At 42.4% G+C, this 24,280-nt stretch overlaps 1 protein-coding gene across 1 annotated transcript in view; it reads left to right on the forward strand.

Moving 5' to 3' along the window:
- MMRN2 (multimerin 2) overlaps window positions 1-20,968 on the forward strand; it is a 49,804-nt gene extending 28,836 nt beyond the window's left edge. Inside the window, exons 2-7 of the mRNA XM_027831735.3 lie at window positions 42-164; window positions 3,006-3,112; window positions 10,317-10,388; window positions 12,314-12,478; window positions 14,639-16,579; window positions 19,817-20,968. Coding sequence (XP_027687536.2) covers window positions 42-164; window positions 3,006-3,112; window positions 10,317-10,388; window positions 12,314-12,478; window positions 14,639-16,579; window positions 19,817-20,199 — 2,791 coding nt within the window. The 3' untranslated portion in view covers window positions 20,200-20,968. The remainder of the gene's footprint in view (window positions 1-41; window positions 165-3,005; window positions 3,113-10,316; window positions 10,389-12,313; window positions 12,479-14,638; window positions 16,580-19,816) is intronic.
- Window positions 20,969-24,280: the final 3,312 nt, after the last annotated feature.

A 24,280-nucleotide genomic window follows, 5' to 3' on the forward strand; every position in this document is an offset into this window, starting at 1 on the left:
TCTTTCCTTTCAAGTTCCTTCCCTGTGCTTTCCCCTCCCAGGCATTGGTGTTCCTTCATGAAGTCCCAGCTGGTGACATACACAGCTGCCTGCAAGAAAGAGAAATACGTGATTAAATCACAGCAGCCTTGTTCAAATGGAGCCCCAGACTGCCAGAAAATCATGTAAGTATCCTTAGTGGTATTATTATTTGTATTATGGTAGTGCCCAGGACCATGCTGCATTAGGCACTGTACAAACACAAAACAAAGAGATGGGCCTGTCCCAAGGAACTTACAAGTATCAGCCAAGAGGCAACAGTTGGGTATAGACAGATGGGAGAGCTCAAGTAAACAGTGAGGCAATATTGGCCAGTCTCTGCACACCAGAAGCCTTGTCATTGTCAAGTTTTTTGTACGAGTACAGAAATGAGAGTTTTGAGGAGGGGTTTGAATGGAGGGCAATGAGGTAGCTTTGCCAGTGTTTACAGAGAGTGCCTCCCAAGCATGAGGGGCTGCACAGGAGAAAGCATGAAGGTGTTTGTTTGAAAATTGAAAAAGTGGGCAGTGGGGGCTTTCATCATAGGCCAACTGGCAGTGAGCATCAACAGTTGATAGGTAGGGTGGGGTTTGACTGTGAAGGGCCTTGAAAATGAAAAAAGCAGTTTGTTTGATGTGATAGCAAAGGGTTGGAAGCCAGTGGAAGGATCAAAGAGAAGGGTGAAAGGGTCAACATGATGGGTTAGGAGAATGTGTTACAGTAAAATAAAACAAGCAGCCCCAACATCCTGCCTTTTTATATACCTCAAAATTAGAGAACCCAAGGAATATTTTTTTTAATGTTCCCATTATCTGCTTCTTTGTTGGCTTCAGTAAAACCAGTGGAGGCAGCTAAACCTTCTTCTTTTACATATTCAGGGTGAGATTTTCAAAAGTTCTTAAGTGACTTAGCGTACATATTCACTGCAAAAGAAAGTGTGTTCTTAACTTGGGTTTGCCAATGTGTGTTAAAGTAACAGTGAAGACTTGGCAACTCAGCATTTAACTCAGGCTAGCAGCTCAAATTCAACCGCAGGCTCCTCTATAGGCTTTCACACAAGCTGTTAACTGAAATTAAAAGCCAAGTTGCCTTGTGTTCACTACTATTTCAACTTGTGTTAGCTAACACAGGTTAAGAATGTACTTTGTTTTGCAGAGAAGACATACCCGTAGAAGCACAAGTCCCATTCAAACCCAAATGGGACTTGTACTCCTAAATCATATGTGCTTGTGTGTAATCTAAATTTAGCTTAGGCATCTTTAATTGAGGGAAGAGTCCTCTACTAAGGGAGTCACTAACTGAATTGAGGCATTCTGAACGGATCTGTGCTTAAACACATTCAAAGAAAGGCTGAAGTCACAGATAAGAAAGGCTGAAGTCAGAGATCATTAAGACCCTGATCCTTAATGGCAAACTCTTACACATGCGTATTTCTATGCAATATGTCTCCATTGACTTCAATAAGACTACTCACAATGCATAAAATTAAGCACAGTGTAAGTGTCTGCAGGTTTAGATCCTAAGATTGCATTGGATACTACTTCCTGAGAAGATGATGTCTGTGCAAGGAACAGTGGCAAGAACTTGAGGTACCAATACTGGTATATTTGACAGTGGTTGAGGAAACATTGGCTGAAAGAGAGACTTTCTGGTTAAAAATAATACACTTAATATCCACTCACACATTCTTACCCATGTTATTAATTTATTACATTTTTTAAAAAATCTTATTTGTAAGCTATTCATGCATTAATTTGTCTATTGCTCTGAACAATGAAAGTAGACTGTCCAATTTTGTGTTTGTTTATAGCCTGTTTCAAGCCAGTTTTAAATTTTCTCTGGTACTAGCACTATGCTGCAAACGGCAGTAGAATGTCTGTTTAAACTAGTTTCTAGTATAATTTGTTTTTAAAAGTCACAAGATATTCCAGTTGGCATTTGGATTTTGAGTGAAATTTGGACCTGAACGTATAACCCTTCAGTGATGTTTCTGATAGATACACCAGTAACAAAACTGCAATTGTGTGTCCCGTTAAGGCCACCATATAGGAGACCACAACACTTCTGGAATTTAGTCTAACTCCAACACTTGTGGAAGCAATTACAGTAGAACTGCAGAGTTACAAACACCAGAGTTACAAACTGACCAGTCAACCACACAGCTCATTTGTAGTACACAATCAGGCAGTAGCAGAGACGGGCAGGGGGGAAGAAAGGCAAATACAGTATTGTGTAAAATGTAAACTACTAAAAAAAATTAAGGGAAAGCAGCATTTTTCTTCTGCATAGTAAAGTTTCAAAGCTGTATTAAATCAATGTTCAGTTGTAAACTTTTGAAAGAACAGCCATAATGTTTTGTTCACAGTTACGAACATTTGAGAGTTTTGAATAACCTTCATTCCTGAGGTGTTCCTAACTAGGGTGATCAGATGTCCCTATTTTATAGGGACAGTCCCAATTTTTGGGTCTTTTTCTTATATAGGCTCCTATTCTCCCCCACCCCCTGTCCCAATTCTTCATACTTGCTGTCTGGTCACCCTATTCCTAACTCTGAGGTTCCACTGTACAGAGTGGAACAAGATGTTGGAGCTCTGTAAATTAACGAATGGTAACCTCCACCTCTGAGTTTGACTGGCTTTACATTTGCAAGACACTACGGAAACTAACATTCAGTTGCTAACACTGGAATCCTTTATAACTATCACAATGATACTTCTTTTTTGCAAGAGGCCTGTGGCGAGGGGTTTACTTAAAAAAAAAAAAAAAAAAAAAGTATGAAAATCAAATCACAGTTTATGGAGGTGGAAAAGAGCACTCTCACTACAGTCAGAATGCTCTGTTGAGCAGCATGGATGCATGTTGTTATTATTTGATTTCTTAATTTTTTGTACTAGCCATCTAGTACAGTATAGGACCAGATTCTCAGCTGGTGGAGATTTATACCAGTTGAGGATCAGGTCCCTAGTGTCATGTTTTTCATTTTCCAGGTATAGGGCAACTTTGAAGCCAGTATATCGTGTGAAGCAGAAGGTTTTAAACTCTTTGCACTGGAAATGCTGCCCTGGTTATATTGGCGAGAACTGTGAACACCGTGGTAAGGAAAGTTCGAAAGTGAATGTGAGAATTAAGACTAGACACCAATCATGGTGGTTTTTGGAGGGGCAGGGAGAACTTCTCTTTTTTAAATAATAAGACCTGGTCTACACTATGGGGTTAGGTCGAATTTAGCCACGTTAGGCCGATATAAAAATGACTGTGTCCACGCAACCAACCCTGTTCCGCCGACCTGAAGGGCTCTTAAAATCAACTTCTGTACTCCCCAACAAGGGGAGTAGCGCTAAAATCGAACTTGCTGGGTCGAATTTGGGGTAGTTCGGACGCAAATTGACGGTATTGGCCTCCAGGAGTTATCCCAGAGTGCTCCATTGTGACAGCTCTGGACAGCACTTTGAACTCCGATGCACTAGCCAGGTACACAGGAAAAGCCCCGGAAACTTTTGAATTTCATTTCCTGTTTGGTCAGCATGGCGAACTCACCAGCACTCAGCAGCACAGATGACCATGCAGTCCCCTCAGAATGGTAGAGCGTAGAATGTTTCTATGCTCCCCGTATCATCTCTGTCCCTGAAGTTATCGCAGATTAGAAGGTGAAAAGAACGCACTTGCGATGACATGTTTTCCGAGCTCATGCAGTCCTCCCACACTGACAAGGCACAGCTTGATGCATGGAGGCATTCAGTGGCAGAGGCCAGGAAAGAATTAAGTGAGCGCGAAGAGTGGAGGCAGGACGCGATGCTGAGGCTAACGGGGGAGCAAACGGACATGAAGCGTCTGTTGGAGCTGCAGAAAAGCCAACAAGAGCACAGACCCCCACTGCATCGACTGTATAACTGCCTACCCTCCTCCCCATGTTCCATAGCCTCCTCACCCAGACGCCCAAGAATGCGGAGGGGGAGGCTCTGAGCACCCAGCTACTCTACTGCAGAGGATGGCCCAAGCAATAGAAGGCTGTCATTCAAACAGTTTGATTTTTAGTGTGGCTACAATAAGCAATGTGGCCTTGTCCTTCCCCCTCCCCCACCCCACCTGGGCTACTTTGTCCATTATCTCTCTTTTTTAAATTAATAAAGAAAGAATGCATGGTTTCAAAACAATAGTTACTTTATTTCAAAGGGGGGAGGGTGGTTGGCTTACAGGGAATTAAAACCAACAAAGGAGGCGGGTTTGCATCAAGGAGAAACACACACAACTGTCACACCGAAGCCTGGCCACTCATGAAAGTGGTTTTCAAAGCCTCTCTGATACGCAGTGTACCTTGCTGTGCTCTTCTAATCGCCCTGGTGTCTGGGTGCTCAAAATCGGATGCCAGGCTATTTGCCTCAACCTCCCACCCCGCCATAAATGTCTCCCGCTTACTCTCACAGATATTATGGAGCATGCAGCAATAACAATGGGAACGTTGGTTGCACTGAGGTCTGACCTAGTCAGCATACAGCGCCAGCGAGCTTTTAAACATCCAAAGGCACATTCTACCACCATTCTGCACTTGCTCAGCCTATAGTTGAACTGCTCCTTACTACTGTCCAGGCTTCATGAGCCATGGGAGCAAGGGTAGGCTGGAGTAGGTGCGACCACGCAGTGCTGCTGGCTGGGAGAGCAGCCTGAGGCAGAAGCCTCCAGTGTGCATGATATTGCAGGCAGGACTGAATCTCCATGAGATGAAACTTAAAGAAGAGAATGACTCGGAGTCTCTGGCTCCCATTTGGTGCACATAGAATAGCCATGTTTGTCCAGGCACCCCTGATCAACCTCACCGAGGTCTGCCAGGAGCACCCAGGAGACATTCGACGGCTATCAGTCCTACTGCACTGTCTGCTGCGAAGGGAAGGAGCTGCTGCTGTGAAGCAATGCAGTACCACGTCTGCCAGCAGCACCCAGGAGATGTACGGTGACGGCGAGCTGAGCGGGCTCCGTGCTTGCTGTGGTATGGTGTCTGCATAGGTAACCAAGGAAAAAAGGTGTGAAACGATTGTCTGCCATTGCTTTCACGGAGGGAGGGAGGGGGGCCTGATGACATGTACCCAAAACCACCTGCGACAATGTTTTTGCCCCACCAGGCATTGGGAACTTAACCCAGAATTCCAATGGGCAGCGGAGACTGCGGGAACTGTGGGATAGCTACCCACAGTGCACCCCTCTATAAGTCAATGCTAGCCACGGTAGTGAGGACGCACTCTGCAGACCTTATGGGCTTAGTGTGGACATACACAATCGACTGTATAAAATTGGTTTCTAAAAATCGACTTCTGTAAAATCGACCTAATTTCATAGTGTAGACATACCCTTAGGAACAAGAGATCTAAGCTGAGCAACAGGACTTTATTTTCTGCATTAGACCTTCTGTTAAGGCTTTCATTCCATTTTAGATTTCTATATTTTTTTTTAAAAGACTGTTACACATCTAAGATGTGAGGCCACTAACATGGCTCATCTTCTCAGGACTTCTATTCCCCTAATCTGCTGCTAGTTTGACATTATTAGTAGCCAAATGGCTGCAAACAGTCATCTAGAAGCCTGCTGTCATGCTCATCACACATGATGAAAGGTCTGTTTGCCACATGGCTGTAGGCTCAACTGAGGTAGAAGTCTACCCTGCCAGGACTAAATTCCAAGTGAAGGCTGGTGACTAGGTCAGTTTACAGCAGCAGATCAGTTACTAGAGAGATCATGATGTATTCAATTCCAAACAAAATTAGTGGATCCTATACTCGCTGCCCTCCACAGAATAGGGGAAACTGACAGCTGCCTTGTTGACACAGTAATGCATGGTGGATTAGGTAATATTACCTCACCCACCTAGTTGCTAATATCCTGGGACCAAGATGGCTACAACAACACTGCATACAAAAATGCTTGTTGATCATGCTCAGAAGAGGAGCAAGAAGCCCAAACTACAATATTATTATTATTAGACAACCTCTCTTTGTAATTAAGGAGGCCACAGTGAGAACAAGTCAAGGAAGGTGAATCCTTATCTCACTCACTTGTCCATCTATTCTGTAATTTAAAATGGAGTTTCTCTTTTTCCCTTTGTGGAGTTGGCTTTTTTTTTTTTTTTATTTGGAGGGCAGATGTAGCCCTCTGTAAAGCACTGCAGATTTTGAAACATATAATACTACTGGCCATTCTTTCATTTATACTGTTAGAAGAAATACCATCAAATGTAGTGCATTTTGTTGGTAAATGAGCGTTACAGAGAAGAGATTAAACACGGCTACCCTCTCTTTAATTTCCCATTTGCACAACAGTATTATGGCTGTGTGACAAAGTTCTTCCTCTGCCTTGGTGGGTCCTGCGTTTTTTGGGCGGATATGCTTGCCTGAGAGGTTCACGGCAGCCCTCAGTCTGGCCACTTCTGCTAGAGGCTCAAACCTGCCATTCACTCAACTAACCTCATCACTGGCCAGCATGGGGGAAACAGAGAACAATCCCTGCAGTCTCTGTGTCCCACCTAGTGGGTTGGGGACAGGCCAGATCCCTTTCCAAATTAGACCTTCCCTTCTGGTGTTTCTCACAGACCAGGTCAGCTCCTCCTGTGTCCAATCAGGGGATGGGGGAAACCCAGGCCCACCCTCTACACCGGGTTCCAGCCCAGGGCCCTGTGGATAGCAGCTGTCTACAGTATCCTCTGTATGAGCTGCATGACAGCTACAACTCCCTGGGCTACTTCCCCATGGCCTTCCCCCAGCACCTTCTTTATCCTCACTGCAGGATCTTCCTCCTGAAGCCTGATCACGCTTGAACTCTTCAGTTCTCCAGCAGCACACCTTCTCACTCCCTGCTCCTTGCATGTCCCCTCCCCCCAACTAACTGATGGGAGATCCTTTTTAAACCAGGTGTCCTGATTAGCCTGCCTGCCATAATTGATTCTAGTAAGTTCTTAATTGGCTCCAGGTGTCTTAATTAGCTTGTCTGTCTTAATTGGTTCTAGCAGATTCTTGACTCCTCTAGGGCAGCCCCTGCTCTGGTCACTCAGGGAACAGAAAACTATTCATCCAGTGGCCAGTATATTTGCCTTCTACCAGACTCCTGTACCCCACTGGTCTGGGTCTGTCAGATATCCCTTCCCGCTGCTCAACACCAAGGGGTTGGGAAGCTTGGGATGCCAGACAGTGCACATGTGACAAGCCATCGGCGTTGCCGTGATGGCTCCCTGCTGCACACGGAACTGGAAAGGTTGGAGGGATAAGAACCACCTGGTCACCCTTGCGTGCTTCTCCTTGTTCCGCTGCATCCATTGAAGAGGGGCATGGTCGGTCACGAGGATAAATCTGCCCCCAAGTAGGTAGTAGCGCAACATTTCCATGGCCCATTTTACAGCAAGGCACTCTCTCTCCACCACTGCATATTTTTGTTCCCTTGGAAGGAGTTTCCTACTGAGGTAGAGAATTGGGTGTTCCTCCTCCCTGACCATCTGTGGTAGGACAGCCCGCAACCCTACTTCTGATTCATCCATCTGGAGGATAAATTCCTTGGTGAAATCTGGGGCTATCAGTATGGGGTTACTGCAGAGGGCAGTCCGTAGGTCTGTGAATGCTCTCTCTGCTGCGTCAGATCATCTCACCAGATCAGGTCCACGGGCCTTCACTAGGTCTGTCAGAGGGCTTGCCCTTGTGGGAAAGTGTAGGATAAATAGTCGGTAATACTCCACCACACCTAGGAATGCCCGGACTTGTTTCTTGCGACTTGGTCAGGGCCAATTTTGGATGGCCTCTAACTTATTCAATTGGGTTTTACCAGACCTTTTCCCACAATGTAGCTAAGATATTTGGCCTCTGTAAACCCTACGGCGCGCTTGGCAGGGTTTGCTGTAAGGCCAGCTCTCCTGAAGGTATCGAGGACTGCTTCCACCTTCTCTAAGTGGGTTTCCCAGTCTGGGGTATGAATGACCACATCATCCAGGTAGACAGCAGCATAATGATTATGGGGATGTAATAGCTTGTCCTCGAGGTGCTGGAAGGTAGCTGGGGCCCCATGTAGTCCAAAAGGAAGGACAGTATATTGGAAAAGACTTTCTGTTGTAGAGAACGCAGTCTTTTCCTTTGCTTCTTCGGCAAGGGGAATCTGCCAGTACCCCTTTGTCAAGTCTAGGGTAGTCAAGTACCGGGCATTGCCCATACAGTCTACTAGTTTATCTATGCAAGGTATGGGGTACGCATCGAACTGGGATACTTCGTTTAGTCGCTGGAAGTCATTGCAAAACCTTGTGGTGCCATCAGGTTTGGGCACTAACATGATTGGGCTGGACCACTGACTGTGGGATTCTTCACTGATCCCCAACTCCAGCATTTTTTTTTACTTCTGCTTTTATTTCCTCTCTTTCGGCTGCTGGCACCTGGTAGGGCCTCATTGTTACTCTGGCCCCAGGGTTTGTGACGATGTGGTGATATGTCTCAGTTGTTCGACCCGGTTTTGTTGAGAACACATCTTGGTTCCAGAAGATCATCTCAGACACCTCATTCTTCTGGTCTGGCGTTAAAGCGGGAGACGCCTTCACCTGTTTGGAGGGTTTCTTTTCTTGGTGTAGGTCTTTTCAGACAGCTGCGGATGCCTCTTTTTTTTTTTTTTTTTTTTTTTAAAAACACCCTCCTTCTTCTGCCACGCGGTGCACAGATCCAACTCCTGACACCAGTGTGACAAAGTTCCTCCTCTGCCTTGGTGGATCCTGCTTTTTTTTTTTTTTTTTTGGGCAGATTTGCTTGCCTCAGAGATTCACGGCAGCCCTCAGTTTGGCCACTTCTGCTAGAGGCTCAAACCTTCCGTTCACTCAGCTAACCTCATCACTGGCCAGCATGGGGAAAACAGAGAACAATCCCTGCAGTCTCTGTGTCCCACCTAGTGGGTCGGGGACAGGCCAGATCCCTTTCCAAATTAGACCTTCCCTTCTGGTGTTTCTCACAGACCAGGTCAACTCCTCCTGTGTCTGATCAGGAGTTGGGAGGGTGGGGGGAACCCGGGCCTGCCCTCTACACTGTGTTCCAGCCCAGGGCCCTGTGGATAGCAGCTGTCTACAATGTCTCCTGTATCAGCTGCATGACAGCTACAACTCCCTGGGCTACTTCCCCAGGGCTTTCCCCCAGCACCTTCTTTATCCTCACTGCAGGATCTTCCTCCTGAAGCCCAGTCACACTTGTACTCCTCAGTCCTCCAGCAGCATGCCTTCTCACTCCTTACACTTGCACGCACACGCACACACCCCCCAACTGATGGGAGGTCCTTTTTAAACCAGGTTTCCTGATTAGCCTGCCTGCCATAATTGATTCTAGTAAGTTCTTAATTGGCTTCAGGTGTCTTAATTAGCTTGCCTGTCTTAATTGGTTCTAGCAGGTTCCTGATTTCTCTAGGGCAGCCCCTGCTTTGGTCACTCAGGCAACAGAAAACTATTCATCAGTAGCCAGTATATTTGCCTTTTACCAGACTCCTGTACCCCACTGGTCTGGGTCTGTCACAGCTGATAGCAACACTGTGCAGGGACTTTTAGTTAACTGTAGTCATAAAAAGGAATTTGCAGAGATTTGGTGGAAGCCACAAAAATACTAGTAATTTGTAGGAATTTAAAAATTTTAAATATATGTAGAACACACAGACATTCCCTCCAAAAGTGTTAAAATGTATAAGGAAGGTCCAATTTTCAACCTAAGCTTTTAAACTAAATGTTAACTGTGTACAGTCCTTCCTAGCTGATTTCTTAAAGGTCAATAAATCATGAATAGAATAGATCCACTGAGGTTTTATTATTATTTAAGCAATGCTATAAGCTTGTGGCACTGTAAAATAGGTAACTGTTCCAGTCCAGGAAAAGATTCACTGCCCTGAGGAACTTGTAATCCAAAGGTCTGACCTTGGAGTCTTTATTCATATGGGTGTGGTTGGGACGGGATGTAAATGTACAAGCAATTAAAAAGCAATACAGACTGACGTGTGATATTACAAAGATGAGTGCAGTAACTGGGCAAGTGGGTAGACAGAATAGTTTAATATCTGGAATGCTTCATGGTAGAGGTGGAATTTAATTAACACAGAAAACAAGGGGCAGATCCTTAACATGTAAATTGACATAGCTTCATTGCCTTTAACAGTGCTGTCATAATTTACACCAGCTGAAGATCAGCTTCTATATGTATAAAATGAAGAGAGATCCCTTCTGTTTTGAGTAGTTGACTTGTGTGAAACAACTTACAGAAGAGGGGAAAGCAGGCCGTGCCATTAATATGCAATTTATCAAATCTCAATTGCAGATCCCAATTTTGTTCCACTGCCAGCTAATCATACAGAAGGACTGGAAGATGGAGAAGCATTCTCAAGCAAAAGTATGTTCCTGAACTTAACTCACTGCTTCACTTCATCTCTTTAATCTCATAAAAACAGATGTATACAATGAGAGGAAGGACTTTTCAGCAGCCGTATACATGCTGTGTGTGAACAATAGCTGTCTATATAGTGAATTTGCTTGCTTTGGGAAAGCCTTTCCCCTTCAGTTGGTGAGAATTCTTTAAGTGTATACATCTTGTTTGTGTTAACCCTGTATAACATTTCTACAAATGATCATGGAAGAAGAGATCATTTGTTCAGTATAAGATGCTCCCCGACCCTTCAGTGTAAGGGAATCCCTTTTTGTGAGCATGTAAGTTTGACACAGGATCCTGCCAAGCTTGAAACAAAGTGACCCAGATTTTCAAAATTGGGTACCCTGTTAGACTCCTTTGCCAATAGGTAGGCACCTAAATAAGTAGCCTGCTTTTTTAAAATGTACTGAACACCCGGCAGCTCCGGACTTTGGCGCTGTACAAATACATACCTGTCCTGAAGTGCTAACTGTCTTTTTGGTCTCTGGCTGCCCTATACTGACTTGTAATACAAGAATACCCAGGGAAATTAACCATTCTACAACTTTGTATCAAATGAGATGAGAATACCAACTAATACAAACAGTTAATTCTTTCACTGTTTTGGGGATTTTAACACGAAATGCAAGGTGAATTCTACCATTGTCAAGAAGTGGAAACCTATCGCTGAGAATACTTATCAGAAAAACAACCCATCAAAATGGTATTTTAGTCATTAATAAAATAGACCTGCCCAAGGCTCTGTTGGCATTACTATGGACTTAGTGCTGTAGATCCATACCTCAGTACTCTGTCCTGTCAGTCTGACCAAATGTACTGGTTCCTTGTGCCTCTGGGAAATGGTGCAGTTTTTAAGTGCTATTAAATATCTCCTAACAGCTGGCTTTAGGGCAATGTTACAGCCTTGGAAGACACTGTCCTCTCTCCGACACTGAGCTCAGCTTGCATAAATAGCTGCTGCAAGGAGAGTTGAGAGTATAAAAGATTTTTAATGAAGGTGAAGTCAAATAGAGCTGGATTGAAAATATTTTCTCCCCTCCCATGAAAATTTTCACGATTTTTAAAAAGTTCCTGTTTTGCAGTGGGATGAAACAAAGACCTTTTGATATTTTTTTGGGAAAAAAACTCCCCACCCCCATCCTTCAATAGCCAGGAGCCTGATGGTTAGGGTTCTAAGCTAGGATGTGGAAGACCCAGGTTCAAATCCTGGCCAAGCAGCTCTTCTGTTCTCTTCCCCCCGCCCTCCAGTTTTGACCAGAAATTCTATCTTGGACCTGAGAAACATTCCCAATTAAAAACTGTTTTTTGTCAAAAAATTCCCAACCAGCTCTACAAGCCAATGGTGTGTGATTTGTAGGTAGACCAACTTTGCTTTCCTTTTAGGGTACATCTGGCACTGCAGTTAGGTGGTGTGATTCCCAGCTTGGATAGACATACATACGCTAGCCCTGCTTGAACTAGTATGTTAAAATAGCAGCATGCTGTGATAGCATGGGCACCTAGATTGAGCTGCTGCCTGTGAAGCTGTGGCCATACTGTTATTTTAGTGTGCTAGCTTGACCATATACATCTTCCTGAGCTGGGAATCACATCATCCAGTTGCAGTGTAGCTGTAACCTTAGGCAACTGACTTGAAAGGTCTTATTCTGCAAGAGATGCTTATGGTGTGGTAGAGGGCTGTCATTATAATACTCCCATTGAAATAACTGGGACTACACGTTTACGTGAGCTTATATGTCACGTCCCCAAAAGCCGTTTGTTTATAGAGTCACTGGAAGACTCAAGGATGAATTAAATCTTTACTCAGTGAGTAAGGAATACAGGAGTTGGTACAGAGCCTGCACCCGGTTGGCTCTGTGGCTGATCACTTTCTTTCATTTTGCAATTAGTGTCGACATCACTGCAGGCAGAAGAAATTATGAAAACTATTCAGCATCATAAGGGACTTCTGGAAGATCTTCAGAATGATATTCATCAGTCAGCCGGAGATTTACAGAATCTACTTGAAAACAACATTACCACCATGACGTCAAAACTGAACCTGAATAAATCTGGTGAGAGGATTGGCACAGACACATCAGTGTTCAAGCTTGCGTTGTAGATTCATATATACCAGAAAGAAAATCTAGAAACTAGAACCTGGTATTCTGTAGGGCTTTACTTCAATTTTTAGGATGTATCTGCACTCCAGAGATATGACTGCAGCATGTGGAGACATACTTGTGTTAGCTTTGATTGAACTATCTCAAACTATAGCAGTGCAGCTTTGGCGGCACAGACTAGATGCTTGAATACAGACCCAATGTCCCGGGCAGGCTTGTCCACAGTTTCATTGCTAATGGTACTTGTGCTAGTTAGATCAAAGGTCACTAAAAAGGTATACTATATATCTATATATAAAGGTATATCTACATATGCTGCAATCACACCTCTGATTAAAAAATGGACTTGCTTAGAGTGAGCCAAATCCAGATATGGGGTAAATGAGAGCAATTCCCCTGGAAGTCGCTGAGTCAAATTACCCTGTGACAAATTGGGGTGTAAAGTGGGTGTAAACCATAGCATAGTTTAAATTGAATTTATTTGGCATAACTTGGTGTAATTTACATGCCACAATGGCTGAAAAATGGGTATCAGGAAAAGCAATTCACTGTGTAAGAGAAAGCAGGCTCCTTACATTTACTTGTTAATTTCTTTTCCCGTTGCGCCCTTCACCTTCCTCCCTTTACTGTGTAAGTTTTTGCACAGTCATTGCGCACACATTATACTGAATTCAAGATTGGTGGAAGTTACATAAGAGTGAGTGTCTGAATTCTCCAAACCAGCCTGTACTCCACACATACTTTTTACTGCTGAATTTGGCCTACTAGTGAACCATGGGTTCTGAGAACCTGGTTCCTTAATGAGAAAGGATCAGTGTTTGAGTTGGTTACCATCAAGTACAGAGAAGATATCACATACCGTTATAGGTAACTTTGCAGATGCTGCCTAGGCCCAGTGTAATATTTAAGTTTGAGTATCCCTTTGTGTTTGTTATTAAAGTCATTTTAGTTTATGCTGTCCCTAAATTTTCAGATTTCAGTGTGTTGTATAATTTTGTATTTGATATAGTTGCATGGTAAGTATCAGAGGGGAGGCATTATGGAATTGTGGGATACATATATTAACTTGTGGGGGTGTTGCTAAAATGGCCAGTTGAGAAATTATCATAATAAATTCAGAGTTAACATGCTTCTTAGGTTAACAGGGGCACTTCACACTTCTCAGAACTATTGTTTCAAAGTGGCTGCAGGCTCAGAAAGACAACACTGTATTGACTTATGCTCAGTTTAAATGAGAAGATTATTTTTCCAACCATAAGTAAGGCTATGTTTTAGTCACAGGTATTTTTAGTAAAAGTCATGGGCAGTAAACAAAAATTCACGGTCCGTGACCTGTCCATGACTTGTACTATATACCCCTAACTAAAACTAGGGTGCTCTCGGGCAGGGGGTAACCAGGGGTGCTGCGGATGCTCTGAGGGGGAGGGTGGTCAGGGACTCCCACTTGGTACTGGGGGGCAGGATTGGTAGGGCAAGCAAGCTCCCTACCCAGGTCCACATGGTTCCCCGGAAGCACTGACATGTCCCTCGACTCCTAGGTGGAGGCACAGCCAGGGGGCTCCGCACATTGCCCCCACCCCAAGTGGGACATGGTGCCACTTTCAGGGAGCTCCCCGACATAAGTGCCATCCAGAGCCCTCACCCCATCCCTCACCCCAAGCTCCTGCCCCAGCCCTGAGCCCCCTCCTACTCCCAAAATCCTGCTGCTGCAGGGGGAAGGGGGGACACAGTGGCCCAAGACTGCCCCTGCAGTGGTCAGTGCAGCTGGCCATGGGGCTGCCTGAGCTTCTTCCAGTCAGCTGCACTAGCCACTGCAGAAGTTGTGGAGGTCTGAGAAAGTCACAGAATCCTTGACCTCTGTGACAAACTCACAGCCTTAGCCATAAGTATTAGAAGCTTAATTCTCTTTTAAAGGAAAGTTTAGATTTTGGGGGGATATTGTGGCAGTCACCACAGAAAAACACTTAGCTAGTGACCTGGAGGTACTTGTCCAAATCTGGTCCCAGCCTGAAAAGGTTTATTTTCCCAAAACGTCATTTAAATTTTCCCTTTTAGTTTTATAGGAATATTTTTCTTAGATTGTGTGTTGTACAATTTAATTCTGTGTTGCAGAACTGCCTGAAAGGCTCCTTCAGCAAATGTTGTTTCCCCATGTGGAGAGTTTCCTGAGGGAACATTTTAACCCAATGTGGGCAAGCTTCAATAAAAGCTTACAGAACCTCTCCAGCATGGTAAGAAACTTGTCCAAGGATGTGGAGGCCAACAAAAAAAGCATAGAGAAATTCCAAGAAAGCACCGTGCCCAAGAAGGAATTCCAGGAGCTAGGAACTAAGTTTGAATCGAAAGTTCAAGAAAATGTAGTGAGAGTGGACCAGCTGAAAAGGGAAATAGGCAATCATCTACACATGCAGCAGACTATCATTCACTATAATCTCACCATGATCAAGGCAGATACTGATATGAAGCTCAAGAGGTATCATAAGATACAGCAGTCCCATTTATTAGCTTTGAATAGTAGCATGACAGACATGAAACAAGAACAAGAAAACCTTGAAGATGAACTTGAGACTTTGAACAGAAACTTAACAGGACTCTCTTTATATTGTGGCAACAAAGATGAAGCTACCTGGCTATCCATCAGGCAACTCAATGAGACCCTGATAGGGCATGCAAAGCAGCTTAAAGAACTGTACATGGAGTCAGATGTGGCCTTTGAGGATATTACTGTTTTAGATAAATGGGTTAAGGATTTAAAAGCCAAGTCAAAGCATGAATCAGAGGAGTTCAGAGTAGCCTTAATGGAGAAATCACTTATTATTGAAGAGAACAAAGAATCTCTGCAAAGGCAAATATTGGAGCTGAACTATACCCTCTCAAATCTTCAAGAAAGCCACTGGGATCTATTGAAGTACATGAGAGAGTGCAATTGTGAGAAAATATCTTCTGACATTGACATACTGGAAGAAGATCAAAAGAATATCACCCATTCCCTAGAGAATATCCAGCTAAACTTAAAGGAAGTGCAACACCTAGAGACGTCTTCCAAGGATCTCTTGAGGAGTGAAATCAAAGAGCTGTCCACGGCTATTCATTCTATCCATCAGTCTCTTGGTTATCAACAAGAGCAAAGCAGACAACTGATGGACAGCATGTCTCATCTTAAATCACAGATTAAGATTTTGTCAGAAGATATTGGCTTCCTGAAGAAGAAAGATGAGGAAATTCACGGCCACATCAAGTATCTCAATAGCTCTTTCAATTCTCTTTTGGAAGATGCAATGCGGCATGAAACAGCACTAGAGGCCTTGTTGGGAGCAGAAATTATGGAGGTCTTGTCTGAAGAAAACCCTAACACCTTAATATCATCAGTAGCTCAACTGCAAGAAGCTCTCAGAGACACCTCAGATAAACTCAAAGAGCAAAATGTGACTTTAGAATCCCTTACAAAAAGATTTAATTTTCTGGAGAGGGGTCGTGAGAGTAACCATGATGTTCAGAATGTCCCTAAACATCCCGAACATAAAAAGCAAACAAAACACACTCTGGAGGAAGTCAGGAGCCCACACAGCAATGTAGAACATATGGAGCCTAACCATGAGGCTTCCAGGGATGACATTGTGGATAATCCAGCATATAATGATATCATGACTCTAAAAAAAGAGATCAAACATCTAAGTATGGACATTAAGAGGCATCAGTCATGGAGGGACGATAACAATAACTGCTGCAATCATACTGTAGTAAATCTAGTGGAACCACTCAGCATTTCAGTGGAGATTCTGAGGGCAGGTTTAGCAACCACCAAACAGAGTTTTGATGACCATCTACAGATTTTTCAAAAACTGTTTGGAAGGAGTGAAGAATTAGTTGCCTCAAACATAAGTCTGGACATTACAAAGATTCAGTCAATGATGACCAAAAAGATGAGGAGGCAGCAAAAAGGTCATGAGAAGCAAAAAAGGAGAGACAAGAAACAAGAAACTGCTGAGAACAGAGAACACATGCAAACTATAAATGGAAGAAATAAACTAGTGGCTGAGCTTTTGGAAAAAGGTACGTTCTCCCCTTCCCCATGCTGTAGCTTGTTTCTGAGCCTCACAGCAAACTTCAGGTGCATGGTATATATAGTGTGGGAGCTGGTCAGTGTCTCAATACAATCCAAGATTTGACATTGCATTTGGTTCCTTGTCTGGTATGAAGTCAGTGACTGGTATGAAGTGGCTGGTATAAAGTCAGTGGAGTTACAGATTTACAACAGCTGGGTAACTGGCCCTTAACATTAAAAGCTCCATGTTTTGCTTGCAATTGCTGGTGATTACTTAAATTTTTTTTTGTTCTGAGTCAGGATGAGGCTGCTGGGTCTCCAAGCATTGGCTCAGTCTCCATCATTATTTGAGTTTGGGAGGAACAGAAAGGGCCAAATCCTGTTCATCTTGCTAACAGGAACAGGCACATTAACTTAATTGGGTAACTTGAGTAAGCGAAGTGGAAAAGCTTGGGTCCAAAGGAAGCATATATTTAATATGCTGTACTTTATGTGTTTTAATTTCATACCTCTAGTTGATTCACCAAAACTTCCCTGTTTCTCCCCATGTAGACAAGCTCTGAATGGGACCTAAGATTCTTGCCACTTAAAATGTGTTGTTTACTGACTGCTTTTGGCACTGAGTCTGTAAGTTCCTTTCTATCATGCCTCACTGCAGTGCCCTCTGCTGGTAAGAAGAATTTCTTTATAGATTCAGACTGAGCCCAGAAGGGACCATTTCTGATAATTTAGTCTAACCTTTTGCATAGCATAGACCATAGAATTTTGCCCAGTAGTGCATGAATCAAGACCAGTAACTTTTGATTGAGCTAGAGTATATCTTTTAAAAAGACATCCAAATCTTGATGGAGAGTCCGTCAGATCCCTAGGTAAATTATTCTAATGATTAATTACCCTCACTGTTAAAAATGTGTACCTTATTTCCAGTCTGAATTTGGCTTCCATCTATTTAATCTTGTTATTCCTTTATCTGCTAAACTAAGGATCACCATCAGAAATCTTTTCCCTGTTTATGTAGTCAGACCATCTTCAAGTCACTTCTTAAACTTCTTTTTGATAAACTACAGAGACTGTGCTTCTGAAGTCTTTTACCGCAAAGCACATTTTCCAGACCTCAGATTATTCTTGTGTCTTTTCTGAATATTTTTCAATTTTTTAAAACATCCTTTTTAAAGTGAGGACACCAGAACTGGAGACTGTATTCCAGAAATGGTCTCACCACTGCCATATACAAAGGTAATACAAACTCCCTGCTTTAATTTGATAATCTTTTACAAGAAAAGACTTAAAATAAGGCACTGCTTTAAGATATATGGTTTGGCATTATTTTATCTAGAATTATGGAAACACCTATTGCATGTATAATAACATGTAGAATAACAGAAGATTAGGGTTGGAAGAGACCTCAGGAAGTCATCTAGTCCAACCCCCTGCTCAAAGCAGGACCATTCCCAACTAAATCATCCCAGCCAGGGCTTTGTCAAGCCGGGCCTTAAAAATCTCTAAGGATGGAGATTCCACCACCTCCCTAGGTAACGCATTCCAGTGCTTCACCACCCTCCTAGTGAAATAGCTTTTCCTCATATCCAATCTAGGCCTCCCCCACTGCGACTTGAGACCATTGCTTCTTGTTCTGTCATCTGCCACCACTGAACACCCTAGCTCCATCCTCTTTGGAACCCCCCTTCAGGTAGTTGAAGGCTGTTATCAAATCCCCCCTCACTCTTCTCTTCTGCAGACTAAATAAGCCGAGTTCCCTCAGCCTCTCCTCATAAGTCATGTGCCCCAGTCTCCAATCATTTTCATTGCCCTCTGCTGGACTCTCCAATTTGTCCACATCCTTTCTGCAGTGGGGGGGTCCAAAACTGCACACAGTACTCCAGATGTGGCCTCACCAGTGCCAAATAGAGGGGAATAATCACTTCCGTCGATCTGCTGGCAGTGCTCCTACTAATGCAGCCCAATACGCTGTTAGCTTTCTTGGCAACAAGGGCACATATCCAGCTTCTCGTCCACTGTAATCCCCAGGTCCTTTTCTTCAGAACTGCCACTTAGCCAGTTGGTCCCCAGCCTGTAGCAACACATGGGATTCTTCCATCTTAAGTGCAGGACTCTGCACTTGTCCTTGTTGAACCTCATCAGATTTCTTTTAGCCCAATCCTCCAATTTCTCTAGGTCACTCTGGACCCTATCCCTACCCTCCAGCATATCTACCTCTCACCCAAGCTTAGTTGCACTCTCCGCAAGTTCACGGATGACATCCATCCCATCATCCATATCATTAATGAAGATGTTGAACAAAACCAGCCCCAGGACCAACCCCTGGGGCACTCCGCTTGATGCTGGATGCCAACTAGACATCAAGCCGTTGATCACTACCTGTTGAACCTGATGATCTAGCCAGCTTTCTATCCACCTTATAGTCCATTCATCCAATCCATACTTTTTAAACTTGCTGGCAAGAATACTGTGGGAGACTGTATCAAAAGCTTTGCTAAAGTCAAGATATATTATGTCCACCGCTTTCCCCATGTCCACAGAGTCAGTTATCTCATCATAGAAGGCAATCAGGTTGGTCAGGCATGACTTGCCCTTGGTGAATCCATGCTGACTGTTCCTGGTCTCCCCCATGAACTCTGGTCTTTTTATGTACTTCTACTCTATACCATACAGATTAACAGATTTCATGGGGGAGACCAGCATTTCTCTTGCTCTCGTAGCTAGATCGGCTCAGCAATGCTGATGGTAGCAAAAAACTAGTTATTTGTTTTACAGTAACACCTAGAAGCCTCAACCAAGATTGGGGCCTTACTGTGCCAGGCATTGTATAGACACACAATGAGCACACAGTTGAAACAGAGACAAAGAGTAGGAGTGGAAGCAGAGGTGCAGAGAGGTAAAGTGACTTGCCCAAAGTTTCACAGCAGAGCCAGGAATAGAACCTAGGTCTTGTGACCCACTAGTCCAGTGCCCTACCCACTAGAACATGGTGCCTCATTAAATCAAACAGAGATGATTCCTAAGACCCAAAGGAAGCAGATATAGATATAATACTGTTGAGCCATTTTGATTCCCATTGTGAGCATAATCTTATTTTAAATATTTACATTTAATAAGGTAAGTTAACACAAATATATATGTGGCAATCATAATTACAAGCTTTATTCCACTACCTACCTGTGGGGAGCAAGCACAGAAAGAGTTGCTGTATTGTTAAAACTGTTCCTCTCCCTGTGTTGTTCTAGATTCATCAGTGGCATTCTACGTTGGATTCTCCGAAGAATGGGATGAAATAAAAGCATTGAGATTTAATGAAACATATCTTAATTATGGTAACAGCTATTTCCCTGAACAGGGCTACTTCAAAGCACCTCAAAATGGTGTCTACATGTTTGTCATCAATGTGAAGTTTAGTGCAGGACCCGCACTAGGCCAGCTGGTTTTTAGCCGTGGGAACAGAATGACTCTGTCAAGTAGTCAGGAGACAACTGGAAGCTCTGAGACCACTTTTGCTATGGCAGAGCTGAAGAAGGAGGAGAGAGTGTGGTTTGAACTGCTGCAGGGCTCTATAGTGAAACGTAGCCCACCTGGAACAACCATGGGTGGATTTCTAATATTTAAAACTTGAAGTGTGCCATTGTTCATTAGTCAACATTTTTCCACAGATACAATGGACCATCAATTACTGCCTGATCTGTGATTTGTGTGCATGTAAATTCTGTTGCGTGTGTTTAACATAGCACTCTTAGATTTACCATCATGTTCCTTTCTAGACATATTTGGTTTTTGATTACTTAAAGCATCACATAGAATTCAGAGAAATGGGATTTTATTAAGTTTCTTCTGTGTGATAAATGTCTCATGCACTATCTCCCCTCACAGACAGGGGCCACCTCCTCCCTCCCCACTGAATAACCTCCCAGTGGCAGCTCTAGCAATTAATTAGATTGAAAAGCCATATTAATAAAGAACATTTGCTTTAGCTATTTTTGATGCAGTTTAACATCTGTAGATGACAAGCCCAAAACATCTAGCCTGCCTGCTCTCTGCAGACCACTAGTGACCCCAGACGATAGTTTGGAAACCACCGAACCCAATTCAGCAAAGTGCTTAAGCATACACTTAACTTTAAGAATGTGAAGAGTCCCAATTAATGCAATGGGATGCCTCCTGTGCTTCAAGTTACACACGCAAGTAAATCTTTACAGCCTTAGATACGCACTGCTGTCTCAGTTTTCTAGGCACTTGGTCATGATCTAACTGAATTGTAAAGCTAATTTTAATGTGATGCTATCAAACTGATATAGGCCCAAATTTCTGTTTTAGGGGAAAAAACAGGTTAAGTGATATACTGACAGTAATAAAATGTCAACGAAACATTTTTTTTAAATTTAAAATCATGCTTCTGCAGTGTTTGCAACCGAAAAGTTCCAGCACTCTGCTAATGGTACACAACAAAAAGTTAAACTGACTAGTCTATTGTCATTAGCTCACTTGAATGGAATGCAAAAGGTAAGTTAGAGTTGAGGGAAATTCTGAGATTTCAAAATTTGGTTTCATCCTGAATTGGGATGAAAAGTCAAATCTCTGATTTTTACATATACTACTTCATTTTGATAAGGTCAAAATGTTTTGGCTTTTACATTATAAATATAATATATAAATCAAAATGATGAAATTGAAGTGCAGCATTTCAAACTTATAAAAACAAAATGTTTAAAAAATTCTGACAAAATGGATACATCCCCCTCAAAACAGATTTAGTCAAATCAGCATTTTCCGATGGTAAACTGTTCCATTGGAAAAATTTTGACCAGCTCTAGTTGTGAGCATTAAACTAAAGAATTACTAAAAACATGTATTGCTCTTCAAACCTTAATTTTATAGCTGACTGTGCCCTTTGCAGTGAAGATTGGATGTACCAGTTCGTAACATGTAGAATAATCACATGAAAGCACTCCTTTGCACCATTGCCTCTGCACGTTTCTTGGAATAAGGCAAACCAGAAAGTTAGCAGTTTTAACTGTTTATAAATTAACTCACTGGTGGGATTGTAAACATCTCTCTGTACTGCGGTCTCCAATACACTGAAGACTGAAAATACACCATTTATTCTGCACCTTTGACAAGTAACGTAATCTCATTTTTGTGCACAATACTGCTTGAATATTTTGAGCTGGGGGGAGGAAAGAGTACAAGAAAACCAAGATGGGGTGAGAAAGTGCAAAGGGAGACAAAAGCATCAGTGACAGGGCTGGTATCTTTTAGTTAGACCATTAAAATCAGGTGACCCAGACACTTTTAATGAAGTAGATTCAAGTCTCCTTTCTATCCCACTCATCCTCTCCAGCAGTGATATGGCTTAGAGAAACCAGGTAAAATCCCGGCCTCATTGAAGTCAATGGGAGCTTCGACAATGACTTCAGTTGAATCACAATTTTACACGAGTTATTCAAAGTGTATTTGTCCACATGTACAATAAATTTTTCAGAGACACTATTGTCTATGGTTGCCAAGCTTCACAGTGCCTGACATGCTTTTTAAAATTCTTAAGTATTAAAGCAAATTTTTGCTGACAGTAAAAAGGTTAATTATATTTAAGTTCTAAGGGTGGCCAAAAAACTTATACCAAAAATATAAGAGTTCATAACTATTATTGGCAAGAGATAATATTAGTAAGGGGATAAATTAACATTCATTAGGTTATATCAGTTATGCCAACATTTTGCCAAAAGGAGTCTCAAAACTTTAAAATATAATACCAATATGTGGCCAAAAGGCCAAATACCATGGGGGAGAAGTTACAACTGATTAATCAAAACAAAATTAAAATAATTCATCAAAAATTTCACTGAAACACAGCCTCTTCATCCTGCCTTTCAATACTATTCACAAACAAAACACAATCTCACCCTAGCCAACATTAATGCCATGTGGTAAAACACAACAGATTAAGTATCAACCACAGTACAGTAGCTACAGCTCATTAAAAACCAAAGATATTGGCAACATATCTAGGCCCTTTCCAGCACTACATTTCTATGATTCTATATTTCAAGGTACCATAAATATTAGCTGTTAAAAAGGACAATTCTATTTGAGATATAAACTGTTGCTCCTTGGACTGATGAAAATGTCCAGAGGGACTCAGCTTTAAGTATTATATCCCACTGGCCACTTTTGGAACCCATAGGACAAGAGTTTACTACTATAAACTTCACACAAGTAAAAATAAAAAATTATAATTGGCTTTCTAATTAATATTATTTGTAGGGCTGTCAAACAATTACAAAAATTAATCACGATTAATCGTGCTGTTAAACAATAGAATACCATTTAAATATTTTTGAATGTTTTTTACCTTTTCAAATATATTGATTTCAATTACAACACAGAATCAAAGTGTACAGTGCTCACTTTATATTTATTTTTGATTACAAGTATTTGCACTGTAAAAAACAGAAGCAACAGTATTTTCAATTCACCTAATATAAGTACTGTAGTGCACTCTCTTTATCATAAAGAAAAGGAGTACTTGTGGCACCTTAGAGACTAACAAATTTATTTGAGCATAAGCTTTTGTGAGCTACTCAATTTGTTAGTCTCTAAGGTGCCACAAGTACTTCTTGTCTTTTTGCGAATACAGACTAACACGGCTGCTACTCTGAAACCTCTCTTTATCATGAAAGTTGAACTTACAAATGTAGAATTATGTACAAAAAAATAACTGCATTCAAAAATAAAACAATATAAAACTTTAGAGCCTACAAGTCCACTCAGTCCTACTTCAGCCAATCGCTCAGACAAACACGTTTGGTTACATTTGCAGGAGAGAATGGTGCCTGCTTCTTGTTTACAATGTCACCTGAAAGCAAGGACAGGCGTTTGCATGGCACTGTTGTAGCCGGTGTCGCAAGATATTTACATACCAGATGCGCAAAAGATTCATATGTCCCTTCATACTTCAACCACCATTCCAGAGGAGATGCATCCACGCCGATGACAGGTTCTGCTTGATAATGATCCAAAGCAGAGCGGACTGATGCAAGTTCGTTTTCATCATCTGAGTCAGATGCCACCAGCAGGTCGATTTTCTGTTTTGGTGGTTCGGGTTCTGTAGTTTCCGCATCTGAGTGTTTCTCTTTTAAGACTTCTAAAAGCATGCTCAACACCTTGTCCCTCTCAGATTTTGGAAGGCACTACAGATGCTTAAACCTTCGGTCAAGTGCTGTAGCTATTTTTAGAAATCTCACATTGGTACCTTTGCATTTTGTCAAATCTGCAGTGTGAGTGTTCCTAAATCAAACAACATGTACTGGGTCATCATCTGAGACTACTGTAACATGAAATATATGGCAGAATGTGGGTAAAACAGAGATGGGGACGTACAATTCTCCCCCAAGGAGTTCAGTCACAAATCTAATTAATGCACTATTTTTTTAACAAACATCATCAGCATGGAAGAATGTCCTCCGGAATGGTGTCTGAAGCATGACGGGGCATATGAATGTTTAGCATATCTGGCACGTAAATACCTTGCAACAACAGCTACAACAGTGCCATGCAAACGCCTGTTCTCACTTTCAGGAGACATTGTAAATAAGAAGCAGGCAGCATTATCTCCTGTAAATGTAAACAAACTTATCTGTCTTAGCGATCGGCTGAACAAGAAGTACGACTGAGTGGACTTGTAGGCGCTAAAGTTTTAC

This window comes from Chelonia mydas, chromosome 7, assembly GCF_015237465.2.
Source record: "Chelonia mydas isolate rCheMyd1 chromosome 7, rCheMyd1.pri.v2, whole genome shotgun sequence".
Lineage (NCBI taxonomy): Eukaryota > Metazoa > Chordata > Testudines > Cheloniidae > Chelonia > Chelonia mydas.